General features: G+C 38.6%; 1 protein-coding gene across 1 annotated transcript in view; it reads right to left on the bottom strand.

Moving 5' to 3' along the window:
* The window catches only part of BABAM2 (BRISC and BRCA1 A complex member 2), a 167,894-nt gene that overhangs the window by 144,529 nt on the left and 116 nt on the right, over window positions 1–23,249 (bottom strand). The window contains exons 2-3 of the mRNA XM_082755569.1: window positions 20,735–20,894; window positions 4,901–4,977 (exon numbers count right to left, since the gene is read on the bottom strand). Coding sequence (XP_082611695.1) covers window positions 4,901–4,977; window positions 20,735–20,862 — 205 coding nt within the window. The 5' untranslated portion in view covers window positions 20,863–20,894. The remainder of the gene's footprint in view (window positions 1–4,900; window positions 4,978–20,734; window positions 20,895–23,249) is intronic.

The raw sequence follows: 23,249 nt of genomic DNA, 5'->3' as shown, positions 1-23,249 counted from the left end.
CCCAGTGCTGCACAGAAGGCTGACACACACTGCAGCAACCTGGTTATGCAAATCTTAACTCTTAAGATTACTTGCAAAATCATTTTTCCAACTGTTTGCTGGCACAATAAACAAGTGTTTAGCAAATAAAATTAGCAAAGCAGCTTTTAGAAGGGCAACAAGGTCGGGTACTCCTCTATATTTTTCATTTTCTGTTCTTCTTATTACTTCCTTAAAGCTGAAAGCCACAGGAAGACTAGATAAACTTACTGAGATACTGCCATCAAAGGAAGAAAACCAATTGCCATTCTACAAAGCGCATTATGGGGAATATGTTAGACCAGCTAGTGAGGCTGCAAGACTGATTTTTCACTATAAGGATTATTACTAAAATTCGTAAGAAGCTAAGAAAAAGAAATCAGGAGCAAAAAAGAAGAAACAAGAAAATACAAAGAAAACTAAGCTTCAAATGAGACAAAAGAAACATTCTTCAGGATGAAGGAAACCTAACAAAGTAGTAGCAGCAGAACTGTGAGTTGCAGTCTACTCACAAAAACAATGAAAATCAGACAGAAGACAAAAATACTACAGTTCAAGAGGCCACAGAAAACAGTAGCATCACAAGGGCAACACATTGTTTAATCACCGTTAAATTCCAGATGACAGCACTCAAGGACAGAGAGAGAGGGAGGCATCAGCGCCTGAAAAAGAAGATGTGAAGAACACAAGAGGAGGAAGGGGGGGGGAGGGAAAGGGTCAGGTTCTCTTAGCAGCAAGAAGCAGCAAAATCTTGAGTGCAAAATTAAAACCAAAAGCAAGAGATTCCAGGGTTCATTGGAACAAAATTGCAGCGACCAAGCAACTAATTCTTAATGATGAATTTTAATTACAAATAATTGTTTAATAAAGACTATGAGAGCTTATAATCCAGAAGAAATTCTCAGGATAAGCAATGACATCTGCCTTGATTTTTCAGCAACGAAGACCACTATGTCTAAGAAGTACAGAACACTTCACATCAAAATATGCACATACTTCTCCAGAAATACCAAACTTTACTCAGCAGATATTCAGTTTGCAATAAAGGACATACTAGGATACCACTTACTCTAAGTTTTGTCCTTGGAACACAGATTCAACCTTACTATGCCTTACACTCATTACAGAGTATCATGCACACTTAGTCTTCTTAGAATTTAAATTCTTACCAAGAACTTTAAAAAAAATAATAATATCAAATATAAAGAAAGCAATGAGTTTAATGCAGCAGCACTGAGTCCTGGATGGCTTCATTAAAATACTAACATTGCTGTCTGAAATCTACCAAGAAGCAGCTCAATTTTTCAACCATCCTGGCCATAAAAACACAATTTTCTTCAGTAAGGTATCTCTGAAAACATAATTTGAAAATTTTTGAAGTGTGATGGAAGACTAATTTAATAACCTAATTTATCTCCAACACTGACGTAACATTTTATCAAGCATAAATAAAACTGTGGATAACCCCAAGCTCTTATTCCTCACTGGAGCTAAGTAACTGGTAATAACATTCCAGAAACTCAGAATAAATGCACAAGTGAAGTGAACATGATATCTGAAAAAAAAAAAAAAAAAAAAAAGACTACTTAGCTAACTGGTGCTCTACGTAGAGTCAGGAGTTCAACTCAATTACCCTCATGGGTCCCTTCCAACTCTGCATATTCGAGGATTCTGTGGATCTCAAGAAATTATATTAATTGCCAGCAAGGCACCTTAAGTCACTGGATATTTGACGTTACTAAAGCTCAAAAAACCAATTGTTTTATACTACAGGTGGTCAGCCACTGCATTGCTTGCATGTACACTTTCCCCTTTTTCAAAAAAAAACAAAAAAAACAACAGTGAACTGCCTGGCCTTTTGGAAAACAGGCCTGTGACTGTGCAATTACACTTCCCTAAAGCAGCATACCAACAGTTTTCAACATGCTGGGATTAATACTTGGGTACTTGTACAGTGGCAGCGGTTATGATTGATGATATGCAAAGATCTGATCTGTTGCAAAGAGGATGCAAGACAAACCACAAAGGAACTACACACTTCAGCCTGTATTTGGCACCGCATAATGAAGGCCATACACTGAAGCTTCTGAACATTTTCAGCCAATCTTTTTATTCTAGCAGATTTCGCAACTTTCCTTTGCAGAAATATTCTGCCCTTAAAAGATAACGTATCTAGCAACAGCCTACAACAAAGTATCTACAAATCTTTGGTTACACACCACGGCAGTCTTCCCCTACCATCACTAGCGATCTGAACATACAATTCTTAAAAGCTTTCTTGAACCTGCTGGTATCAGTTTACTCCACATGCTATGAGACCGAATGATGCACAGCATTTTCAAACATGTAAAGCTGAAATGAGGAGAATCATTATCCATCGAATTCATTGCTATTATTAGGTACCTGTGAAAGAGACACTTGGTTATGCCTCTTTCTACATTCAGCTGGCCATAATGGTGAAATATGTAGCATGGTAAAATTGTGCTTTTTATTTTTTTGGGAAGGTGAAGACCACTAGCATTACAGTTGTTTTATTTAATTGCTTCTGTGATGTTCAAAATACAAGAACTGTGAGAAAAGAGGATTTCTAAATACTGAAGTTTAATGTATAGTCCATAATCATATTTCCAAACACTGTAACTGCAATATAGTCATTAGGTATATTGGTATCGTCTGTATGCCCATGTCCTTGCCTATGTGCATTTTAATCTGCTCATTCTCTCTTAGAAATCAAGAACAATTCTAGCCACTACTTCAAAGCAAGTAGAGACTTGAAGCTTTCAGAATATAATAACAGGTCCCTGTAAAATGATAAATTAGAGGGTTACTAGTCTCATAGAAAATGCGGTAGCATTCTCTATAGCAACGTCATGCAATAAAGTTTCTTCACTGCATCTTGATTGTAGCCATGAAGCAAGTCTCAGGTAGAATCTACTACACGTTGTATGCATCAAGATTGAACAGATTCAGTCTGACATTCAAATTATTTTTAAGTTTAAAATAGGGACAAAAATTCCACTTGCTACATTAGTAGCTTCAAATAATATGGCCAGAATAGTGTCATCGCCCATGTTTCATACCCCCACCCCCTCTTTTTTTTTTTTGTAATAATTGCTAGCTAGGGCTTAATATGCCATTTTTCTCTTTTGGAAAAGAATTAGATCCCCTGAGACATAACTTTGGACTTTTAGAATAGAAAACATATTCATAGTAGACTGATAAAGGAACCTAGCTCATCTATCTCACAAACATATGCACATTTCCAGACCAACTTCTGAGAAGGACAACTTTACTTATGGGTGACAACTGGAAGCTTTAACATAGTTGTAATGATAAGAAGTTTAACTGCATTGATTTCCATTCATAAAGCAGAAGGGTTTATTTCTAGTGCACTGTGTAATGAGAAGAAAAACTACCACAGAAGAAATACAACATCCTTAATATTTAAAATGTCTTAGAGAGCTATAGCATGTGTATAATGCAGGCTAAATGGGTTTTATCAAAGCAGTAAGAGTTTTATATGTTTAACATTTCTGTTTACATTAAGTACTTACTCCTCCAGAGAGCAGCTTTTCACAGACTCGCAGGATACCTGAGGGTGGCAGACGCCTCTGGAGGCTGTGTAGTTCAATCCCCTCTGCTCAGACATAGGTCAACTACAGCAGGTTGCTAAGGGTCATGTCCAGTTGGGTTGTGAGTACCTCCAAGGACGGAGACATACAAGCTACACAAGCTCTCAGCTCCACTTCTACTGTTGAACCACACTCACAAGTAAACTTTTTCCTAATATTTGGATGGGACCTTCTGTGTTTCAGCTTGTGACCATTTCCTCTGGTCCTTTCAGTGGCCATCCATGAGAAGAGTCTGGTTCTGCCTCCCCACTCCACTCCACTCCACCCCCCACAATCAGGTATTTATACCCATTGATAATATCTACCCTAAGCCTTCTCTTCTGGAGACAAAGCAGCTCCAGCTCTCCTGGTACAACAGATGCAGCAGTCCCTCTATTGTCTTCATGGTCTTTTGCTGGACTTACTCCAATACGCCCATGCCTTTCTGGTACTGAGGAGACCAGAACTGGACACAGTACTCCAGATATGGTTTCACCACTGCTGTCCTAAATCTAAACATACCAAGCTTCACGTTTTACTTTATCTGAAATTCTTCATCCCTCCTATTCCAGTTTTTAGACACAAACAGCACAACTTTACCATTTTCCATATGCATATTATCAACAACTCGGGTATTCAGAATATAATTTTCTATCTTCTAAAACAACAAAACCCCCAAAACACATAAAGCAAATATTATTCTAATCCTTTGAACCAAAACACAGACTAATTGAAGATTGAGCAAATAAGCCAGCACAAGCAGCCCCTCCAAGAGTAAGGCAGATTTAAACAGAACACTAAATCAAAAAGGTGAGTGACATTTCTCTAATCTGGTAAAACATAGCAGTTACTATTTAGAGATAACCTAATAAAACACCAGACTGTCTTTTGCTGTATCTTACTAGAGAATTCTTATGAAAGAAAGAAATAACACCAAACATATATGAGTGAGACTAAAAATGGCCACTGTATTGTATTAGTCATAACATTTATTAGAAAAATTTGGGAGGAGCTTGTGGCTTCTGACTTTTGGGATTCATGTTTTCAACTTCGTTACTGTATTAAGGAAGGCTGTAAACTTATCTTAAAAATATATTCTTACAGTTACATTTTGTTTTCTTAGAGATGAAGCTTTTTATAAAAAAAAAAACAAAAAACAAAAAACAACTATCTCAAAATTAATAAAATTAGTTACAGACATGGTAAAATTTGACAGAGAAGAAATTGCTGAAAGAAAGGCCAAGATGCAGTAACAGTAGTTTTAAACTTACATTTGAGTGTTTCTCCAGCATAAGGGATATGCAGCTTAAACCGATCACAGCTAGGTCCAGGAGTCAAGGACGTACAGCTAAAATGAAGATAAGAAAAGAATGTTTTAAGCTATTACAGATGGCAGCGGATGCTAATGTTACTCTGCAGCAAACCAATGACTGACGAGGTAATGATTTTGTGAAGCCTAAAAATCTTCATCCTTACAATTTGGGAAAAAAGAAAAGGTAGGAAGGATGCGAAAGGCCCATTCACTCCTGAACAGCAGTTCTCACAACATCACGAGAAAGTTTAGGATCAGTGCCGCCAGTCCTCTTTCCCATTTTAACACAAAACACACATAAAAATGCCATTTTGAGAATGTTATTAGAACATCTGCTGATCAAAGCCATCAAATTTTCTACATTGTATACCGTTTTGCAGTTGACAAGTCTTTACACATACCACAGTAACATGGTTGCATGCTCCCTATCCTGCCATCCGGGATAAATCTTACTTTTAACACATCAACAATTCAGTCATTTTTACCTATTTTAACCTTTAGTTTTTCTATCCTGCAAAGTCTCACAGGAAGCCTCCAGGTAAGCGTGTTGCAGAACCTGGTTGGCTCTGACAACCAGGCACAGAGGTGATAACAGAGCTGATAACTCCTGTGTACCTGAATACTGCAATGGCAGTCAGGTCCCACAGTGATGTGCAAGCGTTTTACCAGCAGAAGAATGACTGAAACTGTTTAGGGTCTAGGCTAGAGATAACTATTGCATACCTTACAAGTCACATACCAAAATCAAAAATTCCAGCTGCACTGAGAAAAACGACGACATGAATTGTTTCACTGGCAGGAATGGCAATGGTCCCTGGAGCTCTCACCACTGGAGGCCACTGGGCACGGGACAGGTTCTTGTAGCATAACTGTTAGAAGCCCTTAGAAGTCCATTGCTTTCCATACCCAGACATCCTGCTTATCAGCAGTCTTCTTGCTGGTCTAATAACATTGAGAGTTGTTTGTAGCCCCAGCATAAGAGTGACACTTGTTACAAGCCACATAAAGCTCACAATGAAAGAGAGGCCTACTAGACAAAATAAACTGTGAAAAGAAGTTAGACAAAGGTAAAACAACTTCCCTAAGCTCAAGTATCAGATCACTGGCAGAGCTGTAATACAAACCACTGACATCGTGAACCAAACGATGTGTTTACTGGGCCACACACACAGCCAAAGCAAAAAGAAAGGAGTATGTCAGAAAGCACAGAAAAAAATCAGATCCTACACCTGCAGACACAACCCAGTAACTCCTGCAGCTGTACCTGCCTTAGTGCAGAAGAAGCAGAAGGACAAACAAGGTATTGCTCATTTGCACTAATACACTCGATGTGCCGTTTTCAGCAGACACCGCCGGTACAGTCTCTTCTCTCTTTCAGCTTCCAAGCTAGGGAAACTACATGCAATGCCTTCGGATTGTTTGTATTCAGTAAGCTATATTGACAATTTAATCAAATTTGTGCTCACACATAGCTTCATCAAAGAGGAAGCCACAAAACTACAGATAATTAATTTCACTTGTATTTCTATAAAAATAGACAGAACATCAGCAATTCACTGGTGTGTACCTTGAATCTAACATGGGTACAACTCACAGCCTGGATTGGTTCGGCAAGAATACACTGTGCTATTTCAGTATCATCACAGACACAAGATAACTGTCCTTGCGAAGGGAAGCAACAGATAGATGTCCTATCTTCACCCTAGGAAGGCTTTTGCAACATCTTGTGAGCGCACTGTGCTAAACAATCTACAGAAACATGATTCAGATACAACTATCAGAAGTGTACAGAGCTGGCTGAAAGGCAAGTTTCATGAGAGATTAGTTCACATCTTGCTTCATGCAAAACGCGCTGGGGGGGTTTCTTCTGGCAGAACACCATTCAGCATGTCATTGAAAAGCTCTGACAATGGAAAAGAGATGTTTTTTAAACCTGCAAATGATGCCAATGTGAAAGGGAATGCAGCATGCTGGATGACAGGACCAGAGCTGAAAAATATTTTGATCTACACTAATACTTTTTGAATTACATTTAAATAGGGCTTAGCCAGAACAAAAAGTATCATTGCCCTCACTGGGAGTAAAATTAGCTTCTGTTTAAGAACACGCAAGACTGGAGACAACACAACAGAAGTAAGGGAGCCACGTTTTTTCAAAGATGCATTTTATTAGCAGGTGAGAACAGCAATAAAGGAATGCCCACTGTTCGAGTAGATTCATCCATAGGCATGAAAACAACAGCTCTAAGTATGAGAGTTATTATCTACTTTCAAGTCATTCCTAAGGCTCACATCACATAAGGCCAATTCTAGGAAGCATACAAAATAAATCATTTACAAGTTCCAAACTATATCTGCAACATCACTTAATATTTCATGGCAGTTTGTTTCCCAGTATCACAGGCCACAGTTATTTTTTCCAAAATAACATTGTTATTAGCTTTTCAGCAGAAAAAAAAAAAAAAAAAAAAATCAGATCCTGCAAATATTCTACAATCTTTTCTTTCAGCACAATGGGCCATTTGGAAATACTTAAGGAAAGTACAATGTTCTTTAATTTTAAAATAAAATAAGCTTGATTTAATGGTAAACATCCCTACAAGCAATACTAAGATTTTTTCCTAGATTATAATCTACTAGAGATGTTTTAAATTTTACAGGTCCAGAAGTGATGAAAAATATGACAGTATTCAGGTGTTTGATGGTTTTATTTTATTTTTGCTGTTGTTGGTGATGTGTTTTTTTTTTTGTTTTGTTGTTTGTTGTTTTTTATGTGTGTGTTTTTGTGGTTTTTTTTTTTTTTTTTTTTTTTTGACAAATTACACGTTTGTGTAATTTTGACTAGGCTATGAAAGAGACTTCAAAAATTGCAACAGTCTGAGCAACCAAGCATAAAATCTTACATACATCCATTTGGAAAGAGGCAGCTACTTTGTAGTATAAACAGTAAAAGAACAAAACTCTTCAGGCAAATCAAAATTTTGGTACAACTAGCAGCCTGTCTGTGGCCATATCTTTACTGAGAGTCAGAAATAATGCCATGGATATGGGCATCTCCTCTTGCCTGAATTTCCTTAATGTGCAGAACCTCACACATTACCTGACCCAGAAGCTCAGCCTCTATCCTCTCTAAAATGTAAAATTTCACATTTGATGATCCTTTTACTTAATATGGCCTCCCCAAAAGTGACGCTGAAGAAGAATGATACGACAAGGTCTTTGTTGTTGTCCCATCTTCAGAGGAAATTGATAGAACAACAATATCTGGTGTTGAAAATGAATTTCAGAAGCTGACTTCATCTCATGATGAATAGACATGCTGCCTATTCATGGAAAACATTACATTGATTTGCATACCTTCATCTAAGTACTTAATGCTTTACATAAGAAAGCCTTGAAGCAGAGCAGTAATTAATGTTCTGATGCTCAGAGCAGGGATATGAATGTCTTCTTCCCAGAGTATTTCAAAAGCATCTAGAAAGGCAGTTCTGGTTGAGCTTAACAACAAGATTCTCTTACACCAGTATATCAGTAATTAACTATTTATCATTTCTGTTTTGTTAAATATAAATAAAGGTTATTCCCCAGCTTTTTGGGCTACTTTAACGTTTTACAAGATTGAAGCCACAATAAGCCACTCCGATATCCCCAGATTTCAGTGAGATTCTCCCATCAACTAGCCACCTACACCCATCACCGGAAAGCGTTCTCAAGATGAGCAGTTTTATAGCACCTTACCTGGGCCCTAGTAAAACCTTATCCAAAAATAAGTTCTATACCACATCACAACGAAACAAAAGCTCAACTACTTACCACCTTAATCCTTAAAGTCTGGAGATGACTGGTTATTCTATCAAAAAAAATAAAAAACACTCCTTTTATCCCTAAATATTATATTCCAGTCTGAAGCTCGCTTTTAAAATCAATCCTGAAACCCTGCTGTTTAGAATCATGTAATCCACAGCAAATGTTCAGAATCATCAACAGAAGTACAACAGCTCTATCAAAGAAATAAAATCTTTTTTTTAAACTGGTGATAGAAGTCTATGAGTCAATAGTCATGCCAGATTTATTTGATGACTATCAAACTTCTTGATTAGAAAGGTATGCGATGTGTTTAGTGATTCAAGTCTTTGTTTTCCAATCATACAGAAGCTTTTATGTCGTTACCACCTGAAGATAAATCATCAATGAATTTCACTGTGCAACAGCAAAGAAAATTAGACTAAGAATCTGAGCCACTATGACTTCAGGAACTTGATATTGAGGCTGCCTAACCTGAATAGCCAGAGATGCAAAACCTCCTTTAATGTCACAATGCTCAGGTTGTTACAGCTGCTGTTCCTGAGGATCAGTATTTGTTTATCTAAAGGACAGCATTCGTTATCCACTGGGCTATTGATTTGAAAGCCAAGGCTTCACACAGCAGTAGAGGCGGCAAACACTGCTAAAACACACAAATTGGGAGCAGCAAGGCAAAGGAAATTCTGGCCCCTGGCTGTACTCCTAACCATTCCCAGCTCCAACACACCTAATGTAAGTTTCAGATAGCTTCTGTATATGGCATAGAAAGACACTGTTAGGGAAAAAGGAGGTCAACTTACTCACAAGACTCTTTCTGGCTACAGTTATCAAGAAGCAACCACCTTCAGTAGCCAGCCAGAAGCCTGAGCAGAAACCCCAGCACCCTGGCATACAAGCTAGCTGCCATGGATAGAAATTTCTGAGCAATAAAGCATGAGTGTCCCTGATAACAGGTGAACTGCCATGATTTAAATAGCAGCAAAGGAACTCTGGAGCTCGACCACGTGTGTCCCCCTAGTGAAGGGGGAAAGAAGAAAGCATTGGTTGTTTTATTTTATTTTTTTTTTTTTTTCTCTCCATAGGCAAAGTCAGAAGTCCACCAAAAGCTTGTATTCCAGCATTTGCCAAGAAAAAAAAAATCAATGTTAAGCTTCTGTAGAACAGCCTTCGTAGAAGCCTTTAGATTCCTTCTTCCCATCTCTGTAGATGGGGATCTGCTCCAGTGTTCCTTCCTTGAAGACATAATATTTCATCCCATTTAATTAAGAATTAATTGCAGAACTCACAACAGATGGGTAAGTCATCTACAGAACCATTACGAATAATTACAAGTGGGAAGGAGAGTGAAAGGAAGGCCAGCAGCAGGTGACAGTTTTAGTTTTATTTTTTAAAGGGATCGGAAAACAGAAAATTGGTGGAAATCACAATTTAGAAAGCTGACACGAATGGGAAAAACCTCTGTCAAGTCCAACTCCCTATCACACACAGGGTACAAACCTTTACAGAGTTCTACAGATACACAAGAGTAACACCAAGCAGCTGCTGCTGAAAAAGAACAGATCTAACAAAAATTCAGTCAATTGGGCAAAATTTGAAATGGGGGAGATATTCTAATCAACTAATGCTCACCTTCAGTTCCCCTTTTTTTATACAGGCATACATACGATATAACATGGCAGAAAGGGACTTCCGTTTAAATGGTAAAACTGTACACCATCGCTTCTGAGAAATATAAAGACCCAGCCACATTTAGAGTGATTGCTACTTACACGTATATTTTCTTTAAAATATGGAAATCACGAACCCAAATCTATTATTCCAAACTTTTTAGGATTTAGAGCCACTGTTTTCATAAGACTCATTTGTACCCTAGCTGGTTTGCTCAAACGTAGTATAAAAATTAAGCTATACAAGAGGTCTACTCTTGGTATTGCAAAATAGATGATGATGATGTTGATTTTCAGTCCCATTAGCATGGGTGATGCCCCATAATTGCAATAGCATTTAAATTCATAGTTGGGAAAGTCCAACGTGTCACCAGATACACCAAACATATTCCCAACAAGACCTTCACCTCCTGTAAGTGCTGATTTTCCTATAGATACATATTAATGTTTTCTTGTATGCATTGAATCTTAATTGGGACTTTCAGAAAGGAGTGGGATACAAGGCAGAATGCACAGCCTAGGAAAACCACCCCTCACCTTCCCACTGCACCCATGGGCATATTCACCTTTTATAAAGAATAAAGTTCAAAGAACTATTTAAAATTAATTCAGCTGCCAGCAACCTGTTTTCACTAAAAACAATAGACAAAGGCATCTAATGACTACTGTCATTAATAAAACAAATTATAGCAGCTCTATCTTAGCAGTAGATGCAGATTGGCTTAATGTGAATGGGGTCTTTGCCAAAACAGATGTTGCAGGCAGGGAAAGCTTTGGGCCTGTTTCTAGAACTTCAAACCTTTCACATCTGCCACGATCTTGCAGTAGCTGCCTCACAATCTCCCAAAGTACGGCTGCCTCTGCCAGAAGACATTCAGCCTAGCCTCTACAAGGGAGATGAGCATGCACACCTATATACATTTTGATATCATCTCAGAGAACTTCTACGTTAAATGAAAGCATGCACAAAGCCCAAGACTGTGATTCGGTTAGTACTACAAGCTCCTGTTCGTTTTGCCTAGGAAGGCTGCTTTTAGTACATTTTTTTTCCACTCACAGTACAGGTTGGAAATGGCCACTGCAAAAAAGACTAACGAAGACCGAGTTGCTAACCAGCACCAAATTTAATATACTTGCAAGTTTACTTGCAAGAAAAGCTCTGAAGAGCAAACTATCTCAAAAGTCTGCATTCATAAAATCCCCAAAGTTTAGGGTTGGAGCTCTCTATTGTTGGGAGCCAATTATGATACAAATTGAGAATAATAATTAACAAGTGACAACGGAAAGACGCCAACAAAATGTGCTTTAGAAACATCTATTACCATCAAACTCATTATTTTTGTAAGCAGGATCTTTTCTACTCTGGTAATTGACTGCAACTCCCCTTAAAAACTACACACAGTGCACATACTCCCCCAAAAGAATGGTAGACACCAGAAAAGGGAAAATGAAATGAACAAGCAACTGAAAAAGTAACAGGAACTAGCGAATTGCAATGGGATAACACTTGTAATGCATACTCCAGTGGACTAATGTTTTGGTAAATAAACCAGCAAATTCACAGCATCATAAACTATCCTTCTGCTAAAAGTTCAGGCAAAGAAAAGACACTACTTTATTGTACTTTAAGAACAGCTGTATCCCAAATTCTTGGAATTCATAAGCAAAGTTTTAGAGAAGAGCATGAAAGAAGATGAACCCTTTGGATTTACTTTATCTTCTTTCCCTCCTGTCAAACTCAAACTCTTGTTTCATATTTCCACAAGTGCCATTTGATTGTTACATTTTAATGAACTAGAACTTAATCATCTCTCATGTTCTACTGCTCAGTAATGCGAATTCGGTTTCTGAATAAAGAAAAAAAAAAATCATACAAGGTGTTTTTATTTTATATTACTCAAAGAAAACAATTCTTTGCCAAGTATGAAATTACAGTCTACCACCTGGAGTTTCATATCTTTTCAGTGTTCACAGAAAGCATATTCATACAGCAAGTCTCAAAAGCCAAGCTATTATAAACCTAAGTTTTATTAAGTCAATTAGTATTGCTCCCAATACTGCCTGTAGTAGCCATAAATGACTTAAGAAAAAAGAATCTGCAAGTCTTTATTTCACATCACAGAACTGTTTGGTTTACTGGAAAATACTAAGCACAAGGACTAAGAGCATGGTTCATGTATATTTATTTCCCCCTTTAACTAACCAGACATTACTAGGAGGGGTTCAGTGATCCTATATCCTTTCTTTTCACGTTGTTTTTCAAAGTTCACATCCAACTGCATATTGTCACAGCTTCCTGGTCACAGATCTCTAATTACGTCATTTGCTAATTTTATAAAAACCCTGAGAAGAAATTACTTTAATGCAGCAGCCAAAAATTCAGTTCTTTGGATATGAAACTTAGGCTAAGCAAGGACCACCGCATTTTGAAATTCGTAACTCCACAGCTTTCAGCTGCATATACATTCAATGGGGCAACTTTAAAGTGCATCTAGAGGACCTAATATTAATATGAAATATTGCAGAACTGAAGACAGCTGAAAGTCTGTTTTCCATTGAACAAAGAAGTGACCATCCACAATACAGCAACAAGTACTTTGTACTTGGAACTTTGGTACCTTGAACACATTTTTTTTCTTTTTAGGGAAATATACTTTTTTTTTTTTTTTGCATCTTTTCCATAATAGAATTCTATGATATCCTTTAGTTAGTTAAATTTCATTGGGATTCTTTTATTTTGCAGTAATAAGAACACCCAATCCTAGTGGTCTAGTTTTCTTCTTTCACTCCTGTACCACATATTAGGAAGATGAAAAACTGTGATTTATATTTCCATGTGAATTCATATCAATTCCTTTCTCTCAGGAAAGACAAAAAATATAATTCCTTGTTATCATTTTTTCTTTTCTATGGATTACTGCGGAAATTGACCTTTATCTCAAGACTGAAATCAGTACCTTCAATAAATATATCAATTTCAAGAGCAACAGAAACTCTTTTCACTTAATATTAGTAACTTCAAGTATTCTTTTCAGATGTTTACTTCCAGTTAGATACTAATTGCTTCAAGGTATGTCTACACTGTGCAATGCAATGCCAAGTAAATGCCCAAGCTACATATCTCAAGAAGCAGTGTAAAATACCTTAGGCATAACACTGCATTGGTGTTGTTATTCTATTTCCAGTTGAACTTAAGATATTACACCAACTTGCAAAGCCAGTGCTGACCAGTTACTTGAACCGAAAGAACTGAAGCAGGAAGACCTGGACAGACTTACAGCATGTAAACAAGAGCCCTGGCTTTCAAAAAGTGTTCCATGAGTTACCAAGGTACAGACAGTCATAACATACATTTAAATAAATTGCTAAGGTACTTCTTTGCAAATGTATTTGGCACATACATTAGTATTAAAACACATCAAGCTCTCTTTAAACAAATTATAAAAGAAACAGTTGGCACCCGTACCAAAGAGTTTCTTCTCTTTGTTACCAAAGCACAGAACTGGTAGAAACTATGTTCAGTTTCTGCTAGGTCACACAAGAGGAAGTCACTCATTGTCCCAGCCTAATAATACCAGCAAAGACATACCGTGCAGAATTTGAACGGAACAAATCTGAAAAAAATGTCTCAAGTCCAAGTTGCCCAATTCACTAATACTATCTTTGCTTTTTAAAATCATGTATTTACTCGTAACACTGAAACTGACAAGCACTTATTTTATTTCCTGTGAACAACTTCCAAGCACCTTGTTTAAAATTGATATTAAGGATGCTAATATTTTTGGAGAACATTTGCAAAAACATTAGGAAATTTATATGAAACACTGAAAACTAAATTAAGACATTTACTTTTTGTTCTCTCAACATTCAGAAACAAATGCAGAAGACAGCAGTCCTGTAAACAGTACATCTTTTTGGCCCAGCACAGAAAAATTCCCAACCCTCTCGTATTGTCCCATCAGAACAATAGAACAGGCTTCAGCCTGCTCAATTTCACTTGAAAACCAAAACTGATAGTAGTACAAACTACTAGTAATCAGATTCCTTGTAGTGAAGAAATACACTTGCTATAAGAAGATGTGATGAAACAACCTACTCTGTAAAAAAGTTTGATTTACCCAATATAGCAGTAAAGAACATAAAGACCATACATTCCCCAGAATCACAGAATGGTTTGCGTTGGAAGGGACCCCAAAGCCCATCTACTTCCAACCCCCTGCCATGGGCAGGGACACCTCCCACCAGACCAGACTGCCCAAAGCCCCATCCAGCCTGGCCTTGAACACCTCCAGGAACTGGGAATCAACACCTTCTCTGGACAACCTGTGCCAGTGCCTCACCACCCTCTGAGTGAAGAATTTCTTCCAAATATCTAAATATACCCTCTTCCACTTGAAAACTGTTACCCCTTGTCCTACCACCCTGGAGTCCCTCCCCAGCTTTTCTGCAGGCCCCCTTTAGGCACTGGAAGGCCGCTATAACATGTCCCTGGAGCTTTCCCATCTCCAGGTTGAAGAACTCCAACTCTATGAAGACTCCTGTCTTCATAGGAGAGATGCTCCAGCTGTTTAACACCCTGGTGGTGCCCCTCTGGACTTGCTTTAATACGTCCACGTCTTTCTTGTGCTGAACCCCAGGGCTGCACTCAGGACTCCAGGTGGGGTCTCAGAAGAGCAGAGGGGGAGAATCCCCTCCCTCGTCCTGCTGGCCACACTGCTTCTAATGCAGCCCAGGACACGGCTGGCTTTCTGGGCTGCAAGCACACATTGCTTGTGTTGAGCCAGGAACCAACATCAACCAGCATCCCCAGGTCCTTCTCCTCAGGGCTGCTCTCAGTCACTCACTACCCAGCCTGTGTTCAGGTTTGGGATTGCCCTGACCCAGGTGCAGGACCTTGCACTTGGCCTTGTTGAACTGCACGTTTTTTTGCATGGGCCCACCACTTGTGCTATCAAGTCACCAAATCCCTTCAAGTATACATTTTACTCACAACATAATTATCTTAAAAACTTTTCAGGGTAATCGCATTCAAAAGAGTCAGACTTGTTAAACTTGGTAAGCAAACAGAATGCACATGAAAAACCTTCCTATAGATATACATGGGAATGATGGACTAAGAATTTTCTTTAATTAATGGAAGTAGAAACTTTCAGTTTAAATTAATCAAAGGCAAATGATAAAGTGAAAGCTTTAAATAACTGCTACAGTACTGTAATAGTATTTCGCAACTTAAAAATAGCATTAAATATGCATTTTACATGAGTATTTTATGAAATACATTGAAAAGGGAAATGCCCAAAAGAAAGGGAAATACCAAAACATATTGCAGTCTACTTGATAACACAAAAAGGCAAATCTAAATATCGCTGGGAAGCGGGGCAATAAAGTTAAAAATACCTTATATTACGCTTGACAGTGAATGCCCATGTTAAAATTTACGTCAGGTAGTACAACACTGTTTTTGACCCCTCCTCATGTAGATTTCTTTCAATAATATAACTATTTGTAAACATAGCTCAGCATCAGGAAAAGAGGCAGAGATCAATGGAGAGTCAGACAGATGTCAGGAACAAAGTACCAAGATGACTTACTACAAACCAGTTACATAAAAATTCCACAACTACTTTCATCACAAATGTGGAAGAATTAAGTATAACCAAACACGTACACAAATTACAACTTTGTTATGAGTAGATATCTACAAAAATAGAATCTTAACATCTAGAATTGTAAATCATTACATTCATTTTGAAATTCCACCTGGCACAACACATCCAAGTAATTAAAAAAAAAAGTTTGTTGAGTAAAAATAGGCTTGCAGTGTAATTTAAGGCTCTACCATGGGCTCTCAAACAGCTGTATGGAAAAAAAAGTTCTCAGAGGCAACCACCACCACAGATATGTCTTGCACCACTGTAACAAGCCATAGGAAAAGCAGATGCATCTTAAATAATCGGATTCTACATTATACAATAATTAAACAGCCTTTAGATAGGAAAATGTCTTCTATTTCTGAATTACTTAATAAGCACTTTTCCCTATTCAACCTCTTTCCCATGATTAATGTATGTATGTATAAACGCAAAGAAAAATGCCCTAGCCATAATCCAGCTGGTTATGTGCAGATTTTAATATCTAATTAAGATGGGTTTCAAGGAGACACCAACAGAGTTTAACTGAACGATGCAGTCTATGGCATTGACTCAATTGGCAGCAATATTTTCTTTGGGTCTAGAACAAGGTAATATCCTATGCAAGAGTCAAATGCTTTGATCCATTCTGACATCTCAAAGAATGTCTTTTATTAACGCAACCGAGATGCCTGCCAGGGTTTTCTTATCATCAGAATCAATGCAGCTAAAGGTGCTGTATTTCACGTGTGATCTAACACTAAGCTTCTATTTCTGTTCACCATGGAGCCCTTTTGACAAGAAAAAAAGATAATAACCCTGCAGACTTGATAAAATTCTACTTCAGGTAACTATGCACCACCTAACTTTTCAATGGAAACAGTAATAAAAAAGTCTCTTTCCTGGCATGCCATTTTGCTGAGCCCAATAAAGGTGTACTCTTATTTCTTTACTCACCGTGCACCAGCAGTGTGTAATTCATGTGAACAGAACTCAATCCTGAAGGCCCTACTCATAGATGTAAATATGTGTGTCTGATGAGACTAGTACTGTCTAACGAGTTTGTAAAACACACAGACATTACGGAACCGTAACATGTTATTATAAATTATTTACATACCCAAAGACTGCAAAACAATAGGATTTCCTTACTATGATCTATTTCTGTCCCACACACTCCAAGCAAAGCAAATTATCATATCATAATTCATGCTTTTAATCTAACATCAGCTCTTTAATACAATTTATAACACACAAGTCAGTCTTAGCAATAAGTTAGAACATGCGCAAAGTAAGTTCCTTACTAAAAGCATCTGGCACATAGATTGGCTCTTCAAATAATTAAAGACTTATATATAATTTTTGCCTTTTACAAAAATCAAATGACGTGATAGGCTGTAAACTCCGAATGCAATCTTGCACCAAGGGCAATTCCTTCCACTTTTGAGTTGAGAATGAAGGAAACAGAGCACTGAATAGGCAAGGGGCTGGAGATGCTACTGTATTCAATATGTTGCCATTGTTGTGAACCAGAGTGCCAGTTGCAATTGTTGCCATTATTCTTGTGAACCACAGTGCCAGTTTCTAAAACTTAAGAATTGAGAACGGATGGATCTTTGGTCTGTATATTTTGCTACACATTGTGAAGCCCTGGGTGGTCAGGGAAGCGGAGTACCACATTAACCCTTATTCTGCTAATCATTGTAACAGTGTAGCACATGCAGTGAAGCAGTGAAGCAGTTCCTTGCCTCAGCTTTCTCATCAGTATCACTGCACCCAGAAGCTTCCAGAAATCTTTGTTTTCAAAGTTAAAAGCTGTTAAGATGACTACTTCAGAGATTTTATCATCTTAAGGTTATATCAATTGTTTTTTAATCTTCCACACAACCCGAGAGTTAAATCATAAAATATCTGCGCATTCTGTGGTAAGGTTGAGCTAGCCTGTGGGGAGATGTTCCTTTCATATGTCAGTAAACCTAGCCACCATTCCAGGGAAGTTTACACACTGACAGCACTTACAAATGGTCACATTCATGTCAAGTCAAGAATTGCTTTTTATTTAATTTCAAACATTTCATCTAGTGCCTCTTCTCACCATCCAGTCCTGCTTTTCAAGTGCAAAGCCTGATTCAGCACCATTGAAACTGAAGGGCGTTTTGCAGTTACAATTCTGAACCTCAATCCCATTACTCTAACATAACTGCTCCAACCTGTACGTTCTTACACTTCTGTTTCTTCATGCCATTATCACCTACATTTATGTCTGCTTCCTGCTTCCTCAAAATTGTCATTTTTCTTTTTCCAAAAAGCTTAAAGTAGAAGTACACAGGAGTTTGAATAACTGCATTAAGACAGGATAGGAGAATAGAGTAGACTACTGGTTTTCAATCTTCAGACACTCAGAGACCTACAAAATTCTCCTTTAGAAGCAACACCCAATAGCAAATTTAGATTTCTCAACTTGGGTGAGTTTGGGAGTTTTGTTGTTAATCTTGAGCATCTCAGAAGGTCTGTGGATTTCCAAGGCTCCTACACCAAAGGCTAAAGACCACTGAAGTAGATATTGAGTTATGCATGGGACTTCTCCAATTCTGTGATGCACCCATGTTACATTCTTTAAGTAATTTTACACTGCTCATGTGCTAAGTGACATCATTAAGGAATAAATCACATGGAACTACCACAGTGATACATAAATTCAAAACATTCTACTACAAATAAGTCATAATTTCTTTTTGACAAATAAAAACCTTTCCTAAAACTGCACATACGTGAAATTTTACATTTTAAAGAAATTTCAATGAATTGTTTGCTAATGAACCATGCTTCAGAATAGCAGTTTAGATAAACTTAGTTGCACAAGAAATAACACCTTAAAATATTCTCACATAAATGTAAAATCTTGATTATGCTAACTTCAGCTCCTAGCAACATCAAGCTACACAGAAACCTCAGTGTAAAAATGAGGTGTATTTCTGTATTCCAGAAAAAGAAAAAAAATATTTCTAGCACTTGCATATAGCAGAGCCCATGCCTTTAAACAAGATGTGGGACAATCTATCTCAGGGGCTGCTCTACATTCCATATTCAATACAGTTACTGTAGAATTTGAATCACTGGGTTTGGCTGACAGGCACAGCTGGGGGCAGGTTTTTAGTTTAAGTTAAAGAATAAACCCTTGGAAAACATTCAACAGTTAGAAAAGCAAACTCAAGATCACTGGCTGAAAACTTCAGACACTTACTAAAAACCTCGGAAAAGTCAGCTAGAAAACACTGCTTTATTTTTATCTATTATTTTAAAGGCAACATAAGCAGTCAGTGGGCACTGAGCAAAACCCTTATCTATGTCATGACAAGCTGATGCCTTCATTACCAGATTACAGCCGTGCTTTCTCTCTATTTTTTTTTTTTTTTGTATTCCTTTTTCACAGATTCAATGTAAGCATGTAAGATAGCTCCCATCTCAGCCTTCTGAGATCAATTCAAAGGAAACTAAGGCCGAGTGTGAAGCAAGACCTGAGGACACATAACTGCTCAGTCTGCCTTGCATAATTTGCGAGCCTAAATGCCAAACCAGACAACACAAAAAGTCAGAGCTTCTTAGACCTCCAAGCAAACCTGCACTCTGTTACAGCACGCTCAAGAAGAGGGAATGATTCTTTTCAAACTAACCATAGAACTCAGACCTTCCTGAAAAGGCATTGCAACTACTGGAAAAGCACCTCCCAGACTGCCCATGGAACCCTAACAAGGCAGACTACAGAAGCGCATTAAACTGTTTCAGGAGAACTAAATTCTAAACGATAGTGATTTACGGTGGTTCTCAAGATCTATTGGACTAAGCTATCGTTCAAAATGATACACAAACAGCTAGCTTGCATCAAAGTGGTGATTTAGACACCTTACAAAGCCAAAATAAGTTCAGGCTTTGTACTCCAGTCTCAAGGAAGTACCTCAGTCAGGGATGTGGTTTGATGCCCAGCTCTGGAAGAATAAAGCAATTTCTGATACCTCTCATCTGAACAATTACCAGCCACCTTGAGAGTCTCCCCTCTCTGCACAACATCCAAAGTAAAGTCTACATTTAACATGTCACTTCCCCCATGTATTACTCACAGAGGTTACACATCAGAGTCCCTTCCCACATGTGGGCCCCAAACTTCATCATCTTCTGAGACCCACCATGCATCCTTCTAGAATTAAAGCTAAAAATAGTAGCGTGGCCTGTTTCAAACCCTACAGCCACTTGACGTACTGATCTCAATGAAGGTCAGATAAAGGTGGTTTTTTGTTGTTGTTGTTTTCTTATTTGCCATATTCATGACTGTGGTAAGGTCATAAAAATTTATCTTTGAGATTTTAATTTACAGGAAAGATTGAGTAAGCAAGTGATAAACAAAAGAAAAAAGTGTTTATAACTATCTTGCTGCTGAAAACCAGCACTATCAAGTGGCAGTGATGGAAGTGTCTTAACAAGATTATTATTGCCAACAATATGACAAATTAAATTCCACAAAATACAAAATGGTAATGAGGAAAAAAAAAAAAAACAATCCAGAAAGTATGCCACTTCCAGATATATTGGAAATGTTTAAATACTTGTTGACCTAATAAAAATGAGTCCTGAAAAGACATCTGAACTGTTATTAGGGGTTGGATGTTCTTTTTGGATAGGGAACTCAAACACTTACCCAGATTTCAAGTCTGTAATGCGTAAACAATTAGTAGCATCCAAGCCCACTTTCCCATTTCTGACCACACTGGAAATGAAGGGTGAAAGAGCCGGAGAAATTCTGTTCAAGGCAACTTCAGGTGACATTTTAGGGCGTTCCTCTTTCCTCTTGTCTTGAGCTGTATAGGAATAAGGGAGAAAAAAGTTACTGAGTGCTATGGGACCAAGGGCTTCACGTTCTCTCCATATTCTCATTTGTAACATCGAATGCAACTACGATGAGTAGAACCATAATCGGTATTACTTCTACAGTACTCCACTAGGTTGCTACTCACAGCATTTCAGGTTTCCTTCAAAGGCTTGCACTACCTTTCTTTCAGTGATATCACCACGCTCTGAAAGGCATCCTCAGGCACAAAACTCATCAAGAGACCCATATATGCAAATTTTAAGCACAGCTTTTTCAGAGGTGCTTGCAAGTGCATGGCCTTATGCTAAATCACTTGGGCCACTAACCACACTTTAAGAACCTGCTGCTTTTTAGATGAAATGCAGACACTGAGCACTCTGGTAATTTAACCCAGTCCCATGCAGAAAGGCTAGACACTGTGGACTACAACAGGCTGTGGCAGGCAAAGTCGAAGAAGAAAAGGGTAAGCAACCTATCAAAATGCAAATTTAATACACTTGATCAAGTTCTTGGGCACACAGATCCATCTGAAAATTAACTGAACTTTGCAGTTTTACAAAAATACAACCATAACCACAAACAACTGAGTGTAATGTCACAATGACAGTGAAAAGTTGGGCAGAAGACCCGATACTCAGACTCTGTTAGTGGATTTTTTTTAAACCCATTCAATTGAAAAACAGCCCTCCAGACTGTATTTACTTCCTTACAAAATTAGAGACATGACCCACTAGTGGGTGGCACCCATGCCCATAGCAGGGGGTTGGTACTAGATGACCTTTAAGGTCTCTTCCACCCCAAACTATTCCGTGATTCTATTCTATGACTTGACAACCTCTTAATTACTCATCTGCATTCATAAATAACACTGCATATGGAGTGCTGTACTCACAATATTTCTCTGTTGTTTCTAATGCTCCATTTACAAGCATTAGTTGGTAACTAGTGGATATTTTTTTGCAAACTGATCATTCCCTGTAACTGGCAGCAACATTAAACATTAGAGTTACGTGTTTTGTTCTTATGAAAGCCATTCACACTGAAGTATGAATGAACGCTCAACAAAGAGGAATCCTGAATAAAGCAAAGGCCAGGCTCTTTCAGCACAAAAATAACAAGAATTGCCTAAAAATAATTGCCTTTAATACACTGTATTTTACATCTTATGGCAGCTAAAGAAGCTGAAGAGTGAACATCCACGTACTAATGTACAACTAGCTCTCTTCACGCACATGATTTACCCTCACAATGGGTAAAAACTGAAGCTTCCCTGGCAAACATCTATGGCAATTCAAGACATTACTTCATGGTTGTTATTCCTCTGCCCCAAACGACTGCCTACTCACCTTTATCCTTACCTAGGGAAGCTGAGAACACAAGCCCAGACTTGACCTATTTCAATGCAAAGTCCAACAGCTTAGCTCGAACAGGTAATGAGCTTAAACTAAAACGCTAGATTTTGTGCAAGGCTGGCTAAAACTGGGCACGTTTTGTTCCATCAGCTCTAGTGTAGGGAGAGTAACTTCAGGCAGAGGGGCCAGCTGGACTGCTGAAGGTTTTGGAAGCCATGAAAAGCGTGCTGAAAGACAAGTTATCTTCCTAGCATTTTATGCACAAAGGTCTCACAGGTGGTTCTGCTTATGTGACACGTTTTGAGGGAACTGGGAATGTTATGAGGGTAAGGCCATGGGACGAAGAGAAACGTGGGGAAAAGAGACACCTTCCAGAATGAATTACAGGATGAGGCTCTTTATCTTCCCATTAACAAAACCTGCAGATACCATCAAAACAAGCTGCCAGTGTCACGGCTCCTGGCTTTATTGCGCTGTTTCTCCGGATCCGTAACACTTCCTATGCAACGAGCCCGTTAACACCCAGCACTCACAGGCTCGCTCGGCGTTCACCTCACGCGTTTATTTAGCAAACAGCGGGCTTTACACCCCACAACACCACACCGCAACTCCTGCGAGGCTCAGCCCCCACGCACACCACTCCCCCCCCCCCCCCCCCCCCCCCAGCGCTACGGGGGCGAGCGCACACACCAAACGAACCTAGAAAGATAAAAATAAAACAATAAATAAATAAATAAATAAATAAATAAATAAATAAATAAATAAATAAATAAATAAGTTAAAGCTCTCCAGGCTGCTCCCCTCCCGCAGCCCATCCCGCTGCGGGTGAAGCCCTGCGGCCTGCCCTGCCTCACAGCAGGCCGGGGGCGCCCCTCTCAGCCTCCCCACCGCCCCCTGGGGGCTTTTACCCCCCGGAGGGGCACGACACGAGCCCGGTGCCGGGGCCCCCTCCCTGCTTCCCCGGGGGCCGTCGGAGGCGCTGCGGGCCGCCC

The sequence above is a fragment of the Aythya marila genome (genome assembly GCF_965140915.1).
Source record: "Aythya marila genome assembly, chromosome: 3".
Taxonomy (NCBI): domain Eukaryota; kingdom Metazoa; phylum Chordata; class Aves; order Anseriformes; family Anatidae; genus Aythya; species Aythya marila.
The sequence above is the reverse complement of the archived record's forward strand: the minus strand, read 5'-3'. Positions and strand labels throughout refer to the sequence as shown.